The sequence below is a fragment of the Rissa tridactyla genome, chromosome 3 (assembly GCF_028500815.1).
Source record: "Rissa tridactyla isolate bRisTri1 chromosome 3, bRisTri1.patW.cur.20221130, whole genome shotgun sequence".
NCBI classification, from domain to species: domain Eukaryota; kingdom Metazoa; phylum Chordata; class Aves; order Charadriiformes; family Laridae; genus Rissa; species Rissa tridactyla.
The window spans coordinates 123,285,692-123,306,448 of NC_071468.1; the positions used below are offsets into that span (position 1 = coordinate 123,285,692).

The following is a 20,757-nucleotide window of genomic DNA, read 5'->3' on the forward strand; positions in this document are numbered from 1 at the left end:
CTTCTATCATGATACAACAAGGGCTGGAAACCGAAGTCTTCAGGGATGTTCTGCTGCTCTTTTGCAGGCTCTGCAAAAAATCTCAGCCTTCCAGAACTGACGTGATCTGTGTAGTTTTTCTCTCCCCCAAAACACATTCGCTGTGTCTAAAGAGACTGTGGTTTGCAAATTCTTTGAGATGTGTAAATATCTAATAAAGCATGAGTAATAACAAAAAGCCCTTTAAACAGTTCATTGGGGAGGAGTGTTTTGATCCCTCCAGTTTCTGAGTACTAGGGCCTAGGTCCTGTGGATCTTCCATCCAGCCACTTCTCATCGGCAGGCACCTCCAAAACCTGGGGAAGGTTTTCTAGATCATCTCCTACCCAAGCCCAACGCAAGAGGAGGTTTGATTACGTCCACAGTCAGGGAGCTCAGATTTGTTCAGCCCAGGAAGGTGGCTTAAAAAAAATCTCATGAGACATCTGTGCTGCTTTTGGTGTAGCAGCTTCTCCAGGAATGGCTACTCCTGCAGCTGACATTATTGCACAGTGTGTTGCCACGGCCAAAGAAAAAAAATCATTACTAATAATCAAGCTCTCCAAGCAAATGGTGCTATTTGAACCTTAATCACTCCTTCCATCTAGCGATTTGGAAGCCTTTTGTAGTCATGAACTGGGTCTTGCACTACCCGTAAGAGGTAGCCAAGCAAACAGAAGGTACCTGCTGTTGTAATTAAGCCACATTCTTCCATCCAGGATTAATTTTAACCCTTTTAGTTCAGGAATCAGAAACAATAATAGCAAAAAGCAGATATTTGGTGGTATGCCAAAAAGTTGCATTGACTCTGCACAGGGCTGGCTTTCAGGAATAATTAGTGAGACTCCTCACTCATATAATCATTGCAATTAGGAAATCAAGAGCTTTGCAGAGGATGCAAAGTTCGCTACTCACGTAGCACTGATGAAGAAACGGGCACAGAACAAGGAAGTGTTAGCAAAGATGTTGCCTTCTGGTCACTCACAGCCAGGAGCAGCAGAAAGATCCCAGGAATTGTGCTCTGATCTCCTAAATTGTTTATCCCCTTTGAAAAAAAAAATGCAGGCATCATTAATGAAATAGCATGCAAAATTGTTCTTAATCGTGGACAGCAACTGTGGACAATTGATCCTTTGGTGTAGAACACGATTGCTGACCACCACATCCCAGAAATCTGAATAGCCATGTCATGGCTATAGTGGGGCAGGCATGGAAACACCTCTTCTTCACCGAACTTGGGAAGATTCACTTCATGGGAAAGATGTCTAATGTAAGAGTTGGGGCTATACTGAGCTGGAAATGCCTTCCATTTTTGAAGGGGGTTCACAATCTGAAGCTCAGAGAAGGCCAACAAGGCTGGGGAGCCGGACAGCCCGTGCTTTACTCATGCAGTGAACAGGAACAATGAGAAACATCAAAACCACCTGCACAACCATGTTCCCCAACTAGCATAGCCCCCGTGGGTAGGAGAGGAGGTAGCGAAGGCAAAGGGAGTCTTGGCTTGCCTACAGATGATGTTGTATGGATGAATCTGGCCCTCATGTGTTGAGTGAGCTACCTGTGTGCACCAGTTTCAACCCATATTTTGCTACCCACGCTAGCTGTAAATATTTCTCAACACCTCAGAGAAGGGTTTAAACAACAGTCCCTCCCTGATGGACCCAGGTCACCTCTTTTGCAGATCATTCCCCTGCTTGAGGTGATGCAGCAGAGTGGTTGTGAGGGATGATGGTGGGTGATATTAGGAGATGCAGAGCTCAAATTTTTGTTGCAGTAAAAGGGTGATTCTTAGAACATCTAATCCTGGCACCCACCAGAAGAGTTGCCTTCCTGGATTTGGCTGTGAGTAGTGCAAAGGACCTAATTCAAAAGTTGTTTGTGAAAGAGCTGCTCTGTAAAAGTGATAACAGTACAATTAGGCTTAACCGTGTTGTGAGACCAAATAGAAGCATAGAATGGTTTGGGTTGGAAGGCACCTTAAAGATCATCTAGTTCCAACCCCCTGCCCTGGGCAGGGACACCTCCCACCAGCCCAGGTTGCTCCAAGCTCCATCCAACCTGGCCTTGAACCCCTCCAGGGATGGGGCAGCCACAGCTGCTCTGGGCAACCTGGGCCAGGGGCTCACCACCCTCACACCAAAGAATTTCTTCCTAATATCTCATCTAAATCTCCCCTCTTTCAGTTTAAAACTGTGACCCCTTGTCTTATTGCTACGGTCCCTGATAAAGAGTCCCTCTCCACCTTTTCTGCAGGCCCCCTTTAAATACAATCAACATGTGAATGTTTAATTTCAAAAAAAGCAAAAATGCGGAAAGAAAAGCACCAGCAGCAGCAGTCCAGAGGAGCGAGAAGACTGCAGGCAGCCTGAAAGATGTTAAAAAGGCTGTGCTAGAAACCTCAACAAAATATTTGCTTTGACTGGGAAAGAAAACAGAGAGGTCTAAGAAAAATCCCCGCAGGGCATGAAGGGCAAGTCAAGGGAGGCTCTCGAAGGGAAGAGCTCAGTGGTAAACAAACGGCTGACAGAGGAGAACGGCAACTCCCATAAAACGTGGCAGGGCAGATTCAGGTAGGAAAGAGGGCTAAAAAGGAAAGTGAAGATACCTTTGCAACAGACAACCTGAGCTGATAGTAGAAATACCAGTAACTGCATGGAAAGCGGGAAGCCGTTGGGGGAGTTCTTGGTGAGAAAGAAGTAGAAGGGCTCTTAGGGGTGGTATGCTGTAACTCATCACACTCTTCTGTCTACGGCAGGATAGTAAAGCCTATAATAAAAATGAAATTGCTGAGCATGGGCAGTGTGTTTCTGGACATTGCTGGCCGTCGCAGGCGGAGTGATTAACTTCACTCGTAAGAGAGAAGTAGTGAAATATTTATTAATATAAAACAGTGATTTAACAAAGTTAGTAGTGAACGTGACAGTATTTTATGAGATTTGATGGAAAGGTACACTTGATTATTTACTGCATAGAGGCTAGGGTCAAACAGAGCTCTCAGGGAGACCCTCCTGTTGAGTCACGATGTTCAGAAAGGACCCCCTTTCTTTCTAAACTCCTTCTCAGAGGGGAATCTAGGTGCAGCTGGATCCAATCCTAGTCCTAGACTTGGTCAATGGTTTATGTCTAAAGGATTATACATGCACAATCCTTTACATCACTTAGCTAAGATTTCAAAGTTTAGCATGCTATTAACCACTTACCGAGAATCTGTTGCAGCAAGGAATCTCTCAGCCTCGAGGAGTAGAACCTTAAGTGAGTGTCCCCACTGATGGGGAGATGCTGGCGTGCAGCCCGCTGCCATGCAGGAGAGCTGAAAGGGCTCTTGGTCTGTCCACTATTCATAGAGCAAGATAATAGACCTATAGTCGTATTCGCATTGGAACAAAATATCTGGGTCCCCACTCCAGACAGTGTTTCGACTGTGTTGCCAGCCATCCCCCAAAGTCCAAGTGCAACTCATAACAACTCCCACTGATGGTTGTGGCTTGAGCAGGAGCTGGGGGCAGGGGGGAAAGGGGGAAAAGGGGAGAGCACACAGTCACACTGGCACAGGAGGCTGTGGAGGCAGAAAATGCCAGCAGGCCCAAAAAGTATTAGGCAAATTCCCGGACAGCAGGTCCTTACATGGGTATTGAAAGGATGGGCGAGGATGCCCCTTGCAACATCCCTGCTTTTGCAGTTACAGATGCTGGGGCAAAAGGGGAGGACTTAAGAAAGCCAATGGCGTCCTGGCTTGTATTAGAAATAGTGTGACCAGCAGAAGGAGGGAGGTGATTGTCCCCCCGTACTCAGCACTGGTGAGGCCACCCCTTGAGTATTGCATCCAGTTCTGGGCACCTCAATATGAGAGAGATCTCAAGGTGCTGGAGCGAGGGCAGAGGAGGGCAACGAAGCTGGTGAAGGGCCTGGAGAATAAATCTTATAAGGAGCGATTGAAGGAGCTGGGACTGTTTAGTTTGAGGAAGAGGAGGCTGAGGGGAGACCTCATCACTCTCTACAACTACTTGAAAGGACATTGTGGAGAGGTTGGTGCTGGTCTCTTCTCACAGGTAATTAGCGATGGAACAAGAGGGAATGGGTTCAAGGACATTAGGAAAAAATTCTTCCCAGAAAGAGTGGTGAGACACTGGAATAGGCTGCCCAGGGAGGTGGTGGAGTCACCATCTCTGAATGTGTTTAAGACTCATTTAGATGTGGTGTTAAGGGATATGGTGTAAGGGAGAACTTTGTAGAGTGGAGATGATGGTTTGACTCAATGATCCCAAGGGTCTTTTCCAACCTAAATGATTCTATGATTCTATGACTTGCCCACAGATAACACCCAGGCTCACGTGTTTCCCCTGAACAACAGGGAAGAGAAGGCAAAGAGAAGCACAGAGAAGGCATAGAAAAGATTTGCAAAGAAGGAAAACCAGCATCCAGAGACAGGCAAGGGACAGTGAGCGGTGTCTGGAGCCAGGCCAGCAGCAATATCCTGCTGACTGCGGTGTTTGATTGCAAGCAATGAATCTGCAAACCATTTTTCTCCTCAGTTATGAGCTGCAAATCAAAATGCGTAGCCCTTGGAAGAGCCCGTGGCCTGTCCTGCTTGATGGCAATTCCCGTGCAAAGGTGGCAGCAGGGACTTCAGCTGCTGAGAGCTTTCTCATGGAGAAGCCTCTGGGAAACACCCTGGTGAGTGTTTCCCAACTTTTATGGGTTGGGTGTCCATTGATGCAAGCCTCCATGGGCTTTGGCTTTGGTTGAGAGGCTGAAATCCTTTCCATACTCAAATCATTAACTATTTAATTAATTCAGATGCTCTCTGGAGCACCTCTCATCACATGGCTTTGCTTTGCAGAGCTGTGATCCCAGTAAGTCCCTGTTTTGCCAACAGTGACACCTGAGTGTTGATAGACTCATCACTCACAAGACCTAAGTTACTGCTTCATGCTCTTGGAGGTGCAGAAACTGCAGTGAGCTCAGGGCAGGCAGTGAAGAAAGTTTCAACCACAACTAGGTTAACCCTGAGGTCTGTAAAAACCTCTGCAGAGAGATCAGGAGTAAATACATTGAAGCTAAAATGGCAAACGTAACCAGAGCAATGTCTTCTGCATTTTAAGATCATACTCTGCTCCTCACTATGCTGAGAGGTGTAAATCAGAAGAAACTCTGCTGAAATCATTGCACCAAATACTGATGTCATGAAGGTCAAAATCCAGCCATGGCTGATCATGGAAAGACTCACCAAAAGAAACAGTGGGGATCTTCCAGCCGCCTTCTTCTTCATAGCCCATTGCCAAAAGGTCCCAGGGTCTAATCCTGCTCGGCACCTGAAAATTCAGGCAGAAGGAGGCTTTCCCCTCTTTTCTACCCGAGAGGGACACTGAAAAACCTGCCACAGTTTTGTCGAGGCAGAGATTGCTTTCTCCTCGACTCTGGCAATATGGCAGGTGTCCAGGAGACTGTGCTGTAAGACAGAAGGGATGAACTTATCATCTACTCTAAGGAAGGCTTGCACAACTTATATATCTGCCCCTGAGCTTGTGGCCAAGCTCTGCCTACGGGGCATCACAAAGCATAGAAGATGCTTTTGCACCACCATGTCAGGCACACACTTTGGGGTCCTGTGAGACACACAAAACTGCCTTTCTTTGTCTTTTGCCCCTCTGTCCCAGTCTGGTGATACCACCCTGCTCAAGCACAGATGATAAGCAGCATTGTCTGACCCCTCAAATTAATTGAGAAAAGCTGGAAAAGCCTTGCAGTTCCTTTCCAGGTGTATGGTATTTGGAGCATCCAAGCACATGACAGTCTTTATGCATAATCCTTGAAATATGGAAGACAGCAGTTGTTTCTCCAGTGTCTCCTTGAGAAGGTAGACCAACAGCAGCACAAGCTACAGAGGAATAAATGCAAACTCCTGCCCATGTCTGACAGCTTCACCCAGCATCGGTTTCTTGTCCAAGCTGGCCAGGGCTCATTCCAAAGAGGAAGGTCCCTGAAAAAACAGAGTAAGGGAAAATGAAAAAGAGATTTAAAATATCCCATTGCTGGGGTGGTTCCAGTAATGATTTTCATAAATAGGTGTGGCTAAAAAAGTCTTACATACAGTGCAGGTAGCGCTAAAAATTTTTTAGTGCAAAAGTTTAAAAATAACCAAACCATCTTTTCTTTTTTTTTAATTTTTTACTCATAACTATTAGATTTCTGTTTTACTCCCTCACTTTTTTCCCTGCCATTCCCCCTTGCAGACCTTTTTTCTTGTTCTTAATCAAAACAGAGAGAACTCTCCAAACTTCCCCTCCCAACAGCAGAAATAAGGTAATATTGATGACAGCTCATCAATCCTCCTTCTGAATTTCCAAAGAAGCACTAACTTCCCATTTAATGCAGTTCTTTTTAACCTAATTCCAGCTGATGATTATTTTTCTTTTTATGGTAACATATTTTTCACATTTTTAAAGGAATGAATACAAAACCTCTGAAAACAGATGGAGAAGGTCCTTCCCCACTAGAGAGTTGTGGGCATTTAAAGAGAAATTCCTGCTGGGATTTATTTGGTCAAAAAAATAAATGTCTGGTTTATTAATAACACTCAGATACACATGACTCCCCTCATCAAAACCCGAAGCGCATTTCTGCAAAAGGCAAAACTAATACCTAGAGCAAGAAATCATTGCATATCCCTCAAATGACTGGATGACGTTATATTAAAATCTACTTTTTTCTTCTCTTTTTGTTTCAAGTTACAAGAGCAAAGGCAAGCTTAGGCTCCGTACCTTTCCATAATTTAACTGTAGAGCTGCCCCTGGCACAATCTCGGCTCTTGCGCTCTCCCTGCAGTTTCTGGATGCAGTCTCAAAGCTGGCGGAAACCAGGGACCATTCCCAGCAGGCAATTTAGGTGAAGCCAATCCATGCTGGAGGCTGAGTTTAATGGTATGGACATGGCTAGACTCTGCCTTTTGGCCTGGAGATAAACCTGGTGCGGGTTAGCTCCCTAGCAGAAATATGACCATCAGGTAGCAAATGTACTCAAAGAGCAGTTAAATTGAGTAACAGCAACTAGTGCTGCTCGTGCCAACCATGAAGCCTACCCGAACCGAACAGCTTCAAGACAGCGTCAGGTTTATGATTTTCTTCCATGCCACAGGGACTCAAAGTTGTGAAAGAGGGTCACGGCTTTGTAAAGTACCTGCTCTGTGGGCATCTGAGTGGGCATCTGCTGGGTAAATCCCACCAGACCCCACTGTGTACCATTTCATAGAATCATAGAATCATAGAAGGCTTTAGGTTGGAAGGAACCTTAAATATCACCTAGTTCCAACCCCCTGCCCTGGGCAGGGACACCTCCTACTAGACCAGGTTGCTCCAAGCCCCGTCCAACCTGGCCTTGAACGCCTCCAGGGATGGGGCAGCCACAGCTTCTCTGGGCAACCTGGGACAGCGTCTCACCGCCCTCAGAGTGAAAAATTTCTTCCTAATATCTCATCTAAATCTCCACTTTTTCATTTTAAAACCATTCGCCCTCGTCCCATGGCTCCCCTCCCTGCTCCAGAGTCCCTCCCCAGCTTTCCTGGAGCCCCTTTAGGCACTGGAAGGGGCTGGAAGGTCTCCCCGAAGCCTTCTCTTCTCCAGGCTGAACCCCCCAGCTCTCTCAGCCTGTCCTCCCAGCAGAGGGGCTCCATCCCTCTGATCATCTTCATGGCCTCCTCTGGACCTTCTCACATAGGTCCATGTCCTTCTTGTGCTTGTGATTCCCTGAGGGATCCCATCACACAGCATCAGCTTCCAAATGATCTGCACAGAATGACCATCCATGAGCACAGCAGCCTGTATAGCTTTTTTTATCGCGCTGTAGAGTGACTGCCACCAAGCCTCAGCAGGCAAGCACAGGACATATGACACAGAAACGTTGATCGAGCTGCTGTGGCCGAACATGTTGCACAAATGGAGGTGTCCCAAGGCGGTTTGCTTGCAGCTCAGCACATTTACCAAAGCGATGCTGCAATATTTTGAAAGCGATACCTCAGTTCCTTATAGGAGGATGGTAACGAAGAGGATTCATAGGACCTCCCCAGCGCTCTCCAAAGCTGTGGGGACTGTCTGATTCGCCAACAGAAGGCTGTGAAGACCAAGCGTCCTTCACCACCCTCCAGAAACAGTATAAAACCAAGCTCTGCTCTTTCATCTTAATGCGTCTGAACGGCTGACACAGATCCAAGGACTGTTCCAACCTAGAGCTTCCTCTTACCTGGTAATGACTGAAATCTCATTATTCATCCTCTCTAAAGAAGTTCTGTCCTTCTTAAATGGGCTGGAGACTTTATATTTTTCATGTATTTCACTGTTACAGCCCTAACTGTGCAGTGACTCTGGTCTACAAAGGGTCATTTCTAGAGATTTCAAATATCAATAAGGGAGAAGAGTTTTTGTTGGCCGAGGGAAGAGAGCTGAGAGGAAATGCAAACACACAGAAATTTATCTTGGAAATCATGTAATTCTTGAGGTGAAAGAAACGCAACAGCCTCTAAGCAAGAATGGAGAGAAGCTGGATTTTAACGGTGAAGGAGCTTTTTATGCCTTTTTTTTTTATTAGAAAAGTTTGATAATGCACATTGGGTTGTTTTTTTGTATAAATATAGTAAAAATTGTCTTATTTTTCTTACTGAATTAACAGCTTTATCTTCCATAAGTCAAATCAATTTTATTGCAATGTATTACAAAGGATCAACTAATCTAGGATAAATGTGTGGTTAATTAACATGGTAATTAAAAGGGGATTTTCTGCCAGAAGTTTCATGCTGTGACACAATCTTATGTACGCTCCAGGGAACCCTCAGGACAATAGACATTATTAAAGAGAAAGTGCATAATAACTCTTGTAAATAACACTTGGTCTTGAAGAACATTTCTGTATGTCACTTCTCAGCCCACTGGGACTGTGGAGGGACAACCCCCTCACTAATGTCTTGGTCTTCTTTCTCTGTAGTGACGGGAGTTCCCAATCCACCCTCTGCCATGAAAATCTTTTGCTTTCTCTTTGCTCTCCTCTTGGTGATATTTCACGGAGCTGCAGGTAAGGTGTAAATGAAGATGAGGGGCTATAGAGAAGGAGAGACTGGTGTCTTATAAAGGTCTCCTATCTCCTTTGGGAAGCGGCCAAGCTGCTTCTGGCAAAGAAACTTCGCATACATCACCAAAACTTGGTGGCAGATTACTGATGATACATGAAATTAGCATGTAAACGTTCCAGTCGTCAATTCAGAGCATTTGCCACCCCTCTGAAAAACCAGTCTAAGTTGAAAGCACTAAGAGCAAGCCCAAAATACCATTCAGCACCAGCATTTTCCCCATTAAAGCTTGCCAACTCTTGTACTTAAATCACTTACATTGTCTCTGGGTCACCCTACAGCAAACCACTCATAATCAAAGAGTCTTAAGCCACACAGAAAAAAAGCAATCTGTCTCTGTGCTCTCCAAAAATCCTTTGCTTCAGGACCTTTTTCTGGGGTGGGGAGGCAGAAGATCATGAGTTAAAATTGAAATGCTTGCTGGTAGCTTCTGCTCAGTGGAGAAACCAGTGCAACCATAAATGATAAGTGTAAGGCTGTGCCTGTTGGGGGGATGCAAGGGGGTCTGGAACCCAAAATCCACCTTATTGTCCAGCAAAAGGGACCGTGTTTAAACACCATCCCTGAAAACTGCACAAGTACAGTGCAGGGCACTGTTTGCACAAACAAGTGCCAGGGGATGTTTGAGGTTGATCTCTGTGGGAATAGGATGGGAAGTGCCCTCTGGGGAGTAAGGATGGAAAAAGACTGTGATGAATTGCAGAAGACCAGAACCATGAAAGATGTGTCATATATACTTGCCTGATCTTATTCTTACCCGGGCCTCTATTTATAGCTGTTCTCATAGAAAAGACACTGGGCAAAGTGTTCCTTTGGTCTAGACCAGAATAGTTGCTTCATGTCCTTATTTAATATATGCATGGTGGACATTTGGGCTGTTTTCCATAAGACCTATCTTCTGGGTATGGTAAAGCAAAAAATTTATCTGGAAGAAAGTGTTTCTGAGAGCTGAGGCTGCTCACAATCATCTCTGCAATGTCCCATAGATAGTTTGGGACCAGAAGTGCTTTATTCAGCCTTCCCAATGTTCCTTTAACTGCTGCCTGGGATTTTCTGGGTACTGCTGTGTGTGAATGCACCACAAAACTCATGTGCTGCGAATCTAACACACCAGGGATGCAGTGGATCTCCTCTACACGTATAATATTCATGGTCTGTTTGCTGAAATAAGCTCTCCACTTTCTGGATACTCTGGGCTTAGTGCTGTTGCATGGGCAATCTGTGAAACTGGAGTTAGCTGGTTCATGTGGAGTCAATCAGGTGCATCCAGAACGCATCAGCCTCCCAGGCTACATCCAAATCAACCAAACAGGGACAGGCAACATGCTGCCTAATTGGTAGTCTGCTCCCTAAGGTAATTTTGACCCCTGACAACTAGCACTTTCATGGATAAAAACTGTTCTGGGAATAGCACAAGGTGGTGGCCATTCCCAAAAGGCAGTTTGTACGTGGATAGGTTATTTTCATGGGTAAGAAAGTTTATCCATGTGGATAAGAGCAATGCCACGCTGCCTGGCCTCAGACCCAAAGGGCAATGCCTGGAGTGCTGTATTTCCTAGCATGGAAGTGGTCGTTCTGCATGCATTGTTGAGTTTATCCATGTATGATGGCCATCTATATGGACTGCTAGACACCAGGACCTGTTTTGAGGCCTGGGTGGAATTTATATGGAGAGAAATAGGCCAAATCTATGGAAATCCAGATGCACAGAAATCCTCATCTTTCTGCTTCTGGAAGTGGCAGCCCCTCAGCTGAGCTGGTGCATCTCTCCTTAATTGTGACCTGCAAGACTTTAGGAGCTGCGAAGTGTCCACATAACCAGGTCTCTGGTGCCTGTCCCTGAAATCCAAGTTCCTAAGGGAGTCCTGGGCTTGGAGACGGAGTTCTTACATCTGAAGAAAGGATTAGAGCATTTGCTTGACTGTTCTGCCTGTAGACATCCTCCCTGAGGGTTGCATTAGGACCTTCATGACTTCAGGCACCGGTATGACATGGTGTCAGTGACCAGGAATGTAGAAAAATGCAAAACCCTGCCAGAAACAACTGAAACAACTCTCTCCTGCATTTTTTGTTTGTTTGTTTGTTTATTTGTTTGTTTTTCTTTTAAGGCACAGGCTTTCCACGACCTCGAAGACCTTTTTTGAGATGTGGGTATCGTGGGACTTTCTGCATCCCTGGGATGTGCCCTCATGGCAACGCTTATCTGGGGGTGTGCCGTTCAGGTTATTCTTGCTGTAAATGGTAAGTTTATGATTCAATCACGGCAAAGAAGACTTTCTAAATTTTCGGTAAAGTTCTGTGTGGGGGGATTTTCCCCATCAACATAAGCCTGAAAACCCTGAAATATTCTTTCCTTTGTGTAGGTTGTAGAGTGGCTAATTACACAGGATCTCCAGGGATCTGGGGATGGTGGCTTCTGACGTCATTGGATTCAGAGAACCGTTGTACCAGTCATCAAAGATTTGTCATTCTTCTTTCAATAAATGCAAGATCTGGGGAGGTTGTATGACTGCTGTGTGTGGTAGTGTCATTCTTCTCTCTAGAAGTGTTATTTCCCTTTAGAAGTTTGAACAAGAATTCTGAAATCGAGTTAAACCTACCAGGAATGCTTAGTTCACCAAAATATTTTCCCCTCCTGGGCTGCTGGTCGAATGAGCGCTGGCATGTTCTCCACCCATGCTTGCTAGGAATCTTCTCCCATGACCAAAGCTGGGGTCAGTCACTTTTTCCATAGGGAGTATGAAATTCCTCTCTGGTGTGATTCTTCATAGCACCTCTGCTCTGAAAACTTTCCCACCTCCTGGTCTAGAGTTCCCAGACCTGGGAACAGCCTCCTGGTTTGTTATGGGAAATAAGAAGGATACACTGAGGAGAACAAAAGGAGGCAGATTGACCCCCTTTTAAGATTTGAAACCTGGTTTTACTTTTAGTTGTTTTGGCTGACATAAATTTGGAGTTAATCTGCAAAATTCTTATCAGCTGCAGTAGCAAATCAGGAGATAGGAGTTAGACCTACATCATTTCTTGAGACAATGTCAGCATGTATGAAAGGCCAAAACTCCTGCTACTTTAATCAGTCCTCTTGCAAGAGTGTTCTCCTGTCCTGCCCTGAACCCTGATAGAGAACTGAGAAGGTGCAGGTTGCTCAGTGAGCTCCTGTCTCTTGAATGGTCAGGAGCTTCCTTGTGCAGACGAATCACCCTTCAGATTAGCACTTGGTGCCTGCAGGCAGTAGATAGTTTTCTACCCTGAGACCAGGTAGCTGGGCAGAGTTCCTGAATGTGCAGCCAAACTCAGCCTCCAAAGCAGGACAACCTCAGCCTGTCCACAACCACCCTGTGCTCATGCTGTCCCTTGTTGGAGCGGGGCCAGAGGAGGCCCCAGAGATGCTGGGAGGGCTGGAGGCCCTCTGCTGGGAGGACAGGCTGAGGGAGCTGGGGGGGTTCAGCCTAGAGAAGAGAAGGCTCGGGGGAGACCTTCAAGCCCCTTCTAGTCCCTCAAGGGTCTCCAGGAAAGCTGGGGAGGAACTCGTGATCAGGGGATGGAGTGATAGGATGAGGGGGAGTTTTAAACTGAAAAAGGGAAGATTTAGATGAGATATGAGGAAGAAATTCTTTGGTGTGAGGGGGGTGAGCTCCTGTCCCAGGTTGCCCAGAGAAGCTGTGGTTGCCCCATCCCTGGAGGGGTTCAAGGCCAGGTTGGACGGGGCTTGGAGCAACCTGGTCTGGTGGGAGGTGTCCCTGCCCAGGGCAGGGGGTTGGAACTAGATGATCTTTAAGGTCACTTCCCACCTAAACCATTCTATGATTTTATGAGTCCTGCTCAGTTTACCAGGGACTGAGCCCAGGCCAATGAGCCCTGTGCAAGAATAACTCCAGGGCTAAGCACAAGGCAAGGACCTTTTCAAAACAGCAATATGGATGTAGCCTCCCTTCTCCAAGCAGAGGGAATTTAATAACAAACATGGCCTGTGTGAAGGGCAGCACTCGTAGATGCTCAGCAGATGCAGGAGCAGTAATGATTGCCTTTTTAAGGGAAACAACCAACACGTGCACCTACATGCAAAGGTCTGTCTCAAAGCCCCGAGCTCGCCATTTGTTGCAGAGCCTTTGGCCTCCCTTCAAAGCAGATGTTTCCCCAAATGACTCTGCCACCATTGAAACCACACCCTTGTGAAGGGCAGGAAACTGGGCCAACGGCCACCTCGCAGGGATTCCCCTGGATGGAAACCTGAGGAAGTTGCCAAATGGAACCAAACCAGCAATTTACAGTTTATGTCCTAAGAAGTTTTGCACAATCTGCAGTAGGTGAGTGATTCTTTCACAAGCTGGAATGGCACAAGATGTTTTGCTCAAGGACCGAGGACTTTGCAGAGAGGGTTCAGCCCTTGTTATTTTAGATTCAGCTCTGGAGATGGTGCAGTATCTGTAGCCAGCATCACGCAGAGTACTGTATCATCAAGCTTTTTTAACTCATTGCCACAAATAGCTGCCCTTGCATTTAGCACTGGGGAATGGCTTCGAGAGCCAACTTAGAGTGAAAAACAGGCTGAAACCTCACTCCGTTGGATGGGTGCTGCACGTCCCCCCCCTGCTTCTTACCCCAGTTCCACCTCCCCAGCATTCTGGGTGTGTTTGAATTCATCTCACAGCTTTTCCCAGGAGGTAGGGATGCTGCCGAGGATGGAATAGAAAATACTAGACAGATAGCAGCAGAGCTGGTGGAGTGGGACCTCCCACGCTAAATGCAAGGGTGGGCAGCACCTAAAGCTTATTTCAAATACACGTCAAGCCCTTGGTGGAATGGCTGGTCATGCAAAATCACAGTTTGTGCCACCAGGACTGTACTACATCCCCCAACGATGCTGCTGTCACTCTTTTAGCACTACTCCTCTTTATCTGCTCAGGTCTGAGAGAGGACTTTTTTTCATGGCACAGAGGCATGAAGAATAGGAAATCTGCGCACCCCAGTGCCCCAGCAGCCCTCTGCATGTGAAGCTTCACTGGAGAAGACAGATGCTCCCAGCACCTCACTGGAGGCACAGAAGTGCAGGCAGCACTTTCTGGGTCTCTCTTTTCCATGGTATTTTTGCTTGGTCACAGCTGCTTGGTGTGGACTCACATCCATCTAGAGGTGATGAACGTGGACCAGGATGTGGAGTTGTGAGCTCAGCCTGACCTCAGTGTTCAGGGAGGGCTTGGGTGTGTACCAGTCCCCATAAACAGCTTGGATGCAACTCCCAGGATTAAGACTGAGGTGGCTGGCCTCAGGAACCGGCTGGTTTAGTGTTTGTTTGCATGAGTCCGAAATATCATGGGAGGTGACTAACTTTCAGTGTCTTTCTTGTAATCACAGTACACAGAAATAACATTTTCTTAGAAGCAGGCTGCTGAATTAGCAGTTTTCTCATTTCAGGAGGGATGGTGAATAGATGGGAAGTCTGTACAGAGCAGCCACTGTCATTTGGGGTGGTTTCATCTGTGCTTAACATTAGACGACAATGACATCTGTATAAGAGTTGGTCATGCTAAGTTCCTTTTATAGACTATGGCAGAGAAACTGGAGTTTTTTAAGTGGGATTTGCCAGACCTATTTGGGACATCACCATGAAGATGACGTGACTTGTGCTCCATCTGCTATGGAAGGAGTGGGAGGTGAAGAGTGCAGCCCAACTGCTTCATCACTGCAAAAATCCTCATGTGGCCAGCTGAGTCCTTCCCCTGGTATGTGTTGACAAGTGCTCTTGTTTCAGCTGTGTCACCTCCATCCCCTTGCACACAGCAGCCGGCATTGGCAAGCTGCTCTGCTAAGCAGGATGGTACTTCGGAAGAGCAAAGGCTGGTGGGCTCCTCCTGCACCCTCCACGGCTCCCAACCTTGTGTCACAGGTGGGTCACTGCAAGAGGACATCTGTCTCCTGGCAAAGTCCTGGACCAGCCTGCTGGGTCCATGGCTCCTCTGCTTCTTCCAAACATGCAGCAGCTGTCTCCCACCATTTCTGCAGTGATTGGATTATATAGGCAGTTGGCATCTTGACAAGGTGGGAGAAGGAAAAACCCAGCTGCTGATCTCCACTGCTGAAATCCCCAGCCCCTGGTAGCTGGGAGGTCTTCCAAACATCAGAAGAGGCAACCCAAAACTCAGGCATGAAGCACAGCTCTCTCCAGACAGTCAAGGACTGTCACTTGTCCTGGTGGCATGCTGATCCTACAGCTATAGCTGGAAAAAGGGAAAAGGCCTTGGCCCAGATTTTTTTTGTCTGCTGACCTCTTGTGGCACCAGAACTGGGAGCAGCTGCATCTGGTGGTCAAGCTTCGTTAAGGCGGCAATTAACTACCTCTTTGCAGTGTTGCTCTTCAACACATGCAGTAGGTCAGTTTTGGGGTGGTGGAGGAAACGAGAAGCCCTCTTGAGCGCCCTGCTCCTGACCACCATGGCAGATTAGCGTTGCCTGCCAAGAGATCCCCCCCAAAGTCAGACCCTAAAGTACTTTGTGCAATTTCCCTCACTGGGGAGAGAAATTGAGGCAGGAAAGAGCAATGAAATATGGTGAGGCATTGGGATAAAAGGTATATTCATGTAACTACTCAGCAAATATACATTATGTAGGAGTATGTTTTTTACATATATATACACACATACATATACTTGATGAATATGCAACAAGGCTGAAAAAATATACAAAGATGGCACCATCAGTATGTTGAGAACCAATAAAGGGTTACACACAGCAAACTCTTAACAAAGTCACAATTAAAGCCTGTCTTTCATGGGACTGCCAGTTGGACGGAGATGTCATCCCGTGTGGCGTCTTCCCCAGTTATTTTCAAGTGAAGCATAGAGAGCACGCTTCACTTGGGGGGAAGAACACAGAGCTCCTTTGTGTTGCAAAAGCCGATTGCTTGCCAAGGTCTAACGAACAGGGATGCAGTGTGTCCCAAGACGTGTCCAGCAAACCACAGCGCCGAGTGGCCCTTACGCAAATCAAGATGACACAAGAACCCAGGCTGGAGGTCTGGGAATCTTTCTCAGAGGCGTCAGAAGGGGAAAGCGATGCTTCTTTTTCTCTGGCAGGGGGAGAAGCAGGAAAAGAAGCTTTTGGGCTGGAAACTTTGAGCGGTCAGTGATCCCAAGGGACACTTTGCCACGTGGAGAGACCAGCTGGCTGGGACCAAACTGCTGCTGTCACCGCCGGGAAGCAAGAAGCTGCGGGAGGCTCCTACCCCTTGGCTTTTGAGTGTGTCATCCCACTGGTGACTGGTCTCATCTCCTCCTGGATGGGCTGTCCCCTCTCCTCAGTCCTGTCCCTGTGCAGATACTACATGACACGCAGGCAGGGACCCTCTCATTCATCTCTGCCTCCTTCTCTTCTCCCCAGAGCTGCCGGCGACTCCCAGCCATGCAGATCCTGCCTCTCCTCTGTGCTTTCCTCGTCCTGATGCTCCAGGGAGCAGCAGGTAAGAAATGGTGGGGGGGAACATGGAGGATTTGTCCTTAGTCAATTACTTGTAGGGAGGATTTGCCATCTGTGATGATGAGTCACATGTGACTTCTCCTGTTTGCTGTGGCATTTCCCCTGGGGTACCTCACACCCCATAACTTTGAGAAAAGGCTCCTGGCTGCAGATTCTGCAGCTGGGACCTTGTAACAAAGCTCTTGCACTCCACAGATGAGGTTTTGCTAGATTCTCCATGCCTCCTGGCCCCTGCCTGTCCAAGTCAGCAGCACAGGGCACAGCAGCCCTGCAGGAGAGGAGGAGGAGGGAGGAAGGCAGATCCTACTTCCACCTTTGAATCCTCCTTTGTGCCATGTGGGACCCAGTAAATGTGCTGGAGACCCTCTCCCACAGGCTACTGAGGGATGGTAGAGAGAGTCTCCCATCCAAGTGCCGCAAATGTCATGGCTGATTTCTGCTGCAGACACCTGCCTGGGCATTCGTGGCAGGGGATAGACATGGGTTGGGCTAATGCTGGCCACGCCAGCACCAGGCTCTGCTCTCAGAATCTCGGCAGGGCCATGCTGGAGGTCTCCCCTTTCTATGCTCTGCAGGGCTGTCCCGAGCTCGAGGATCACTCCAGGACTGTGAGCGCCGCGGGGGCTTCTGCTCTCACGGCTCGTGCCCTCCAGGGATCGGTCGCATTGGCATTTGCTCCAAGCAAGACTTCTGCTGTCGGAGGTAGGTTCAGGGCTGCCTGAAGGGCTGGGGTTGCTGCCTGTTGGGGTTGGAGGTGAGGCTGATGGAGAAAGAGAGGATAATATGCAGCTTAAGGGCATGGGGACAGCCCTGAGCCCTCACTGCTGCCCTGGTTGGGACAGGCACTGCCAGACGTTTTCTCCTGCAGCCGATGGTATCCCTGATGGCCTCCTGGGTCCCTGGCACCGATCTCTGAGCAGCCCTCTGAGAACACCCTGAGCCCTGCAGTGTGGTCAGGATGATGCTGCACGAAGGCACTAAACACTGCCAGGAGCGGCAGCAACCTCGGACAGCCGGACCATGGTCCAGTGGGAATCCTGTACCCCAACATCCCCAATACAAGGTGGTGGTTTGCATTCCTGCCAAGATGTGTGGGTTTTTTTCCCAGGGAGCAGCGTGTGCGTGTGTGCGTCTCTTTTTTCCCATGTGTGGGGAAGGGCAGAGAAGATGCGGTGAATTCCTGGTAGGCACAGACCAACACACACCCCTCCGCCCTCACCTACCCTCTCTCCAAGTTGTCCCCGAGCCACAGCAGCATCCCCACCATTGTTTGTGTGGGACCTACAGGGACCTCAACACCAGCCTCCCCTCTCAGCAAGGACATCCCTGCCCCGCACACTGAGGGTCAGGGATGGGGGTGCTGCTGTGAACCCCCGAACTTCAGTGGGTACCTGCTAGTTCCCATTGGGTCTCATACTTGGTCAGGAGTCCCTGTGGGGCTGTTTCAAAGGACATGGTGCTCTGGTGGCCTTGGGTCCATACCCAGCTCTGGTGCATGGCACCAGGGGGTGTTGTGAGGGTTCAGGGGTAGCTGGGGGGTAGGGGAAGTCATCCTTCCCCTGAGGAAATAGGGGATGGTGGCTGGATCAGGGGGCCACTCAGGAACTTGGGATTGAGTTGGGGGTCAGCGTTGTATGTAGAGGTTCAAGACCTGGGGTTTGGCTGAGGGGGGTCACTTAGGAGCCCAGGACCGTGCTGGGGGTCAGCATTGCTGGCAAGCCTAGGGGCAGACTGATGATGCTCAGATCAGGAAGGCCATGATGGTGTTCACTGCATTGCCATGGGGCAATCATCATGGGGACTGGCAGGGCAGTGGGACTGGGACTGCCTGGGGCATTGGGCACCTCCATGGGCACGGACCAAGGCCAGGCTGGGAAGTCAGCCATGGGTCAAGGACCAGGTATAGATCAGCAGGGCCAAGCTACAGCTCTGGTGGGGTCCAGCACAAGATCTCCAGCTCAAAGCAACTCCCCCGGGCAGGGGCTGGCCCCAGCCATGGTCTCCCTGCAGAGTGGGCTGGAAGCCCTCTCCACACCATAATCTGCAGCCCTTGGCTGTTCTGGCCCTGGACTCTGGTACCACACCTCCAGGAGTGAGGACGCTCCCAGGACCCTTACACCTACAAAGACACCACCACGGATACCTATTCCTTCTTCTATGGATTGCTGCTCATATTCCCATTGCACATCTCTCTGGTAGGTGGCACCAAATCCCTGGTCTCTGATGTATCCAACCTCAAGACCCTTTATCTCTCCAGGATCCAACTCCCACAGCTTTGGTCTCTCTGGCCAAGGCACCAGCGCTCTTGGTACTCTCTCCTATACCTAGTAGTCCAGCGCAAAGTTTTCTAGAGGACTGCACAGCCATGTAGACACACCGTAGACAGATTGTTTGTACAGAAAATCATTAGAAATAAAGTTCACTAGGAATATAGGACAGATTATGGTGATCAGATGTAAAGCATGTCCAGAGAAGCAAATTGACCATCAGCCTGCTTACAGGAGCTTAGCCCCTTTCATCCCTGGCTTCTCGGTTTCTCATGACCCATTCCTCCATAGAATCATAGAATCATAGGGTTGGAAGGGACCTCTGGAGATCATCCCGTGCAACCCCCCTGCCAGAGCAGGGTCACCTAGAGCAGGTTACACAGGGACACGTCCAGGGGGTTTGGAATGTCTCCAGAGATGGAGACTCCACCATCTCTCTGGGCAGCCTGTGCCAGTGCTCTGCCACCCTCAAAGGAAAGAAGTTCCTCCCCATGTTTAGGTGGAACTTCCTGTTCTCAAGTTTGTGCCCATTACCTCTTGAGCTGTCACTGGGCACCACTGAAAAGAGCCTGGCCCCATCCTCCTGACACCCACCCTTTCAGTATTTATAAGTGTTGATAAGGTCCCCCCTCAGACGTCTTTTTTCCAGACTGAAGAGACCTAAATCCCTCAACCTTTCTTCATAAGAGAGATGTTCCAGTCCCCTCATCATCTTGGTAGCCCTTTGCTGTCTCCTCTCCAGCAGTTCCCTGTCCTTCTTGAACTGGGGAGCCCAGAACTGGACCGAGTACTCCAGGTGAGGCCTCACCAAGGCAGAGTAGAGGGGGAGGATGACCTCTCTCGACCTGCTGATCACACTTTTCTTGATGCACCCCAGGATGCCATTGGCCTTCATGGCCACAAGGGCACATTGCTGACCCATGGTCATCTGTTGTCCACCAAGACTCCCAGGTCTCTCTCCACTGAGTTGCTCTCCAGCAGGTCAGCCCCCAGCCTGTACTGGTGCGTGGGGTTATTCCTCCCCAGGTGCAGCACCCTACACTTGCCCTTATTGAATTTCATAAGGTTCCTCTTTGCCCAACTCTCCAGCCTGTCCAGGTCTCTCTGGACGGCGGCAAAGCCATACAGAACCCCCCCCAGCTTTGTGTCATTGGCGAACTTGCTGAGGGTGCACTCTATCCCCTCGTCCAGGTCATTGATGAATATATTGAAGAGGACTGGACACAGTACTGACCCCTGGGGAACACCACTTGTCACTGACTTCCAACTAGACTCTGTGCCCCTGATCACAACCCTCTGAGCTCTGTCTTTCAACCAGTTATCTGTCCATTCATCAAGCCCACTCTTCCTAAGCTTCCCTATGAGGATGCTGTGGGAGACCTTGTCGAACACCTTGCTTAAGTCAAGGTAGACCACATCTACCGCCCTCCCTCATCTATCCATCCAGTCATGCCATCATAGAAGGCTATCATAGAATCATAGACATATAGAATTTTCATGGTTGGAAAGGACCTTTGAGATTATCGAGTCCAACCATTTTCCTCATGTTTAGATGGAACTTCCTGTATTACAGTTTGAGCCTGTTGCCCCTTGTCCTGTCTCTGGGCACCACTGAGAAGAGTCTGGCCCCATCTTCTTGCCATGTGCCCTTTAGATATTTATAAGCATTGATGAGATGCCCTCTCAGTCTTCTCTTCTCCAGGCTGAACAGCCCCAGGCCTCAGCCTTTCCTCACAAGAGAGGTGGTCCAGTCCCTTGATCATCTTTGTAGGCCTTTGCTGCACACTCTCCAGCAGTTCCCTGTTCTTCTTGAATTGAGAAGCCCAGAATTGGACAGAGAACTCCAGATGTGGCCTCACCAGGGCAGAGCAGAGGGGGAGGATG

General features: G+C 48.4%; 1 protein-coding gene across 1 annotated transcript; it reads left to right on the forward strand.

Annotated features, from left to right (window-relative positions):
- Positions 1-8,109: 8,109 nt before the first annotated feature.
- LOC128907744 (gallinacin-4-like) lies at positions 8,110-11,378 on the forward strand. Its single transcript, XM_054196947.1, has 3 exons — positions 8,110-8,256; positions 8,992-9,078; positions 11,242-11,378. Exons 2-3 carry the CDS (start codon positions 9,021-9,023, stop codon positions 11,376-11,378), a joined length of 195 nt encoding a protein of 64 aa, XP_054052922.1. The 5' UTR covers positions 8,110-8,256; positions 8,992-9,020.
- Positions 11,379-20,757: the final 9,379 nt, after the last annotated feature.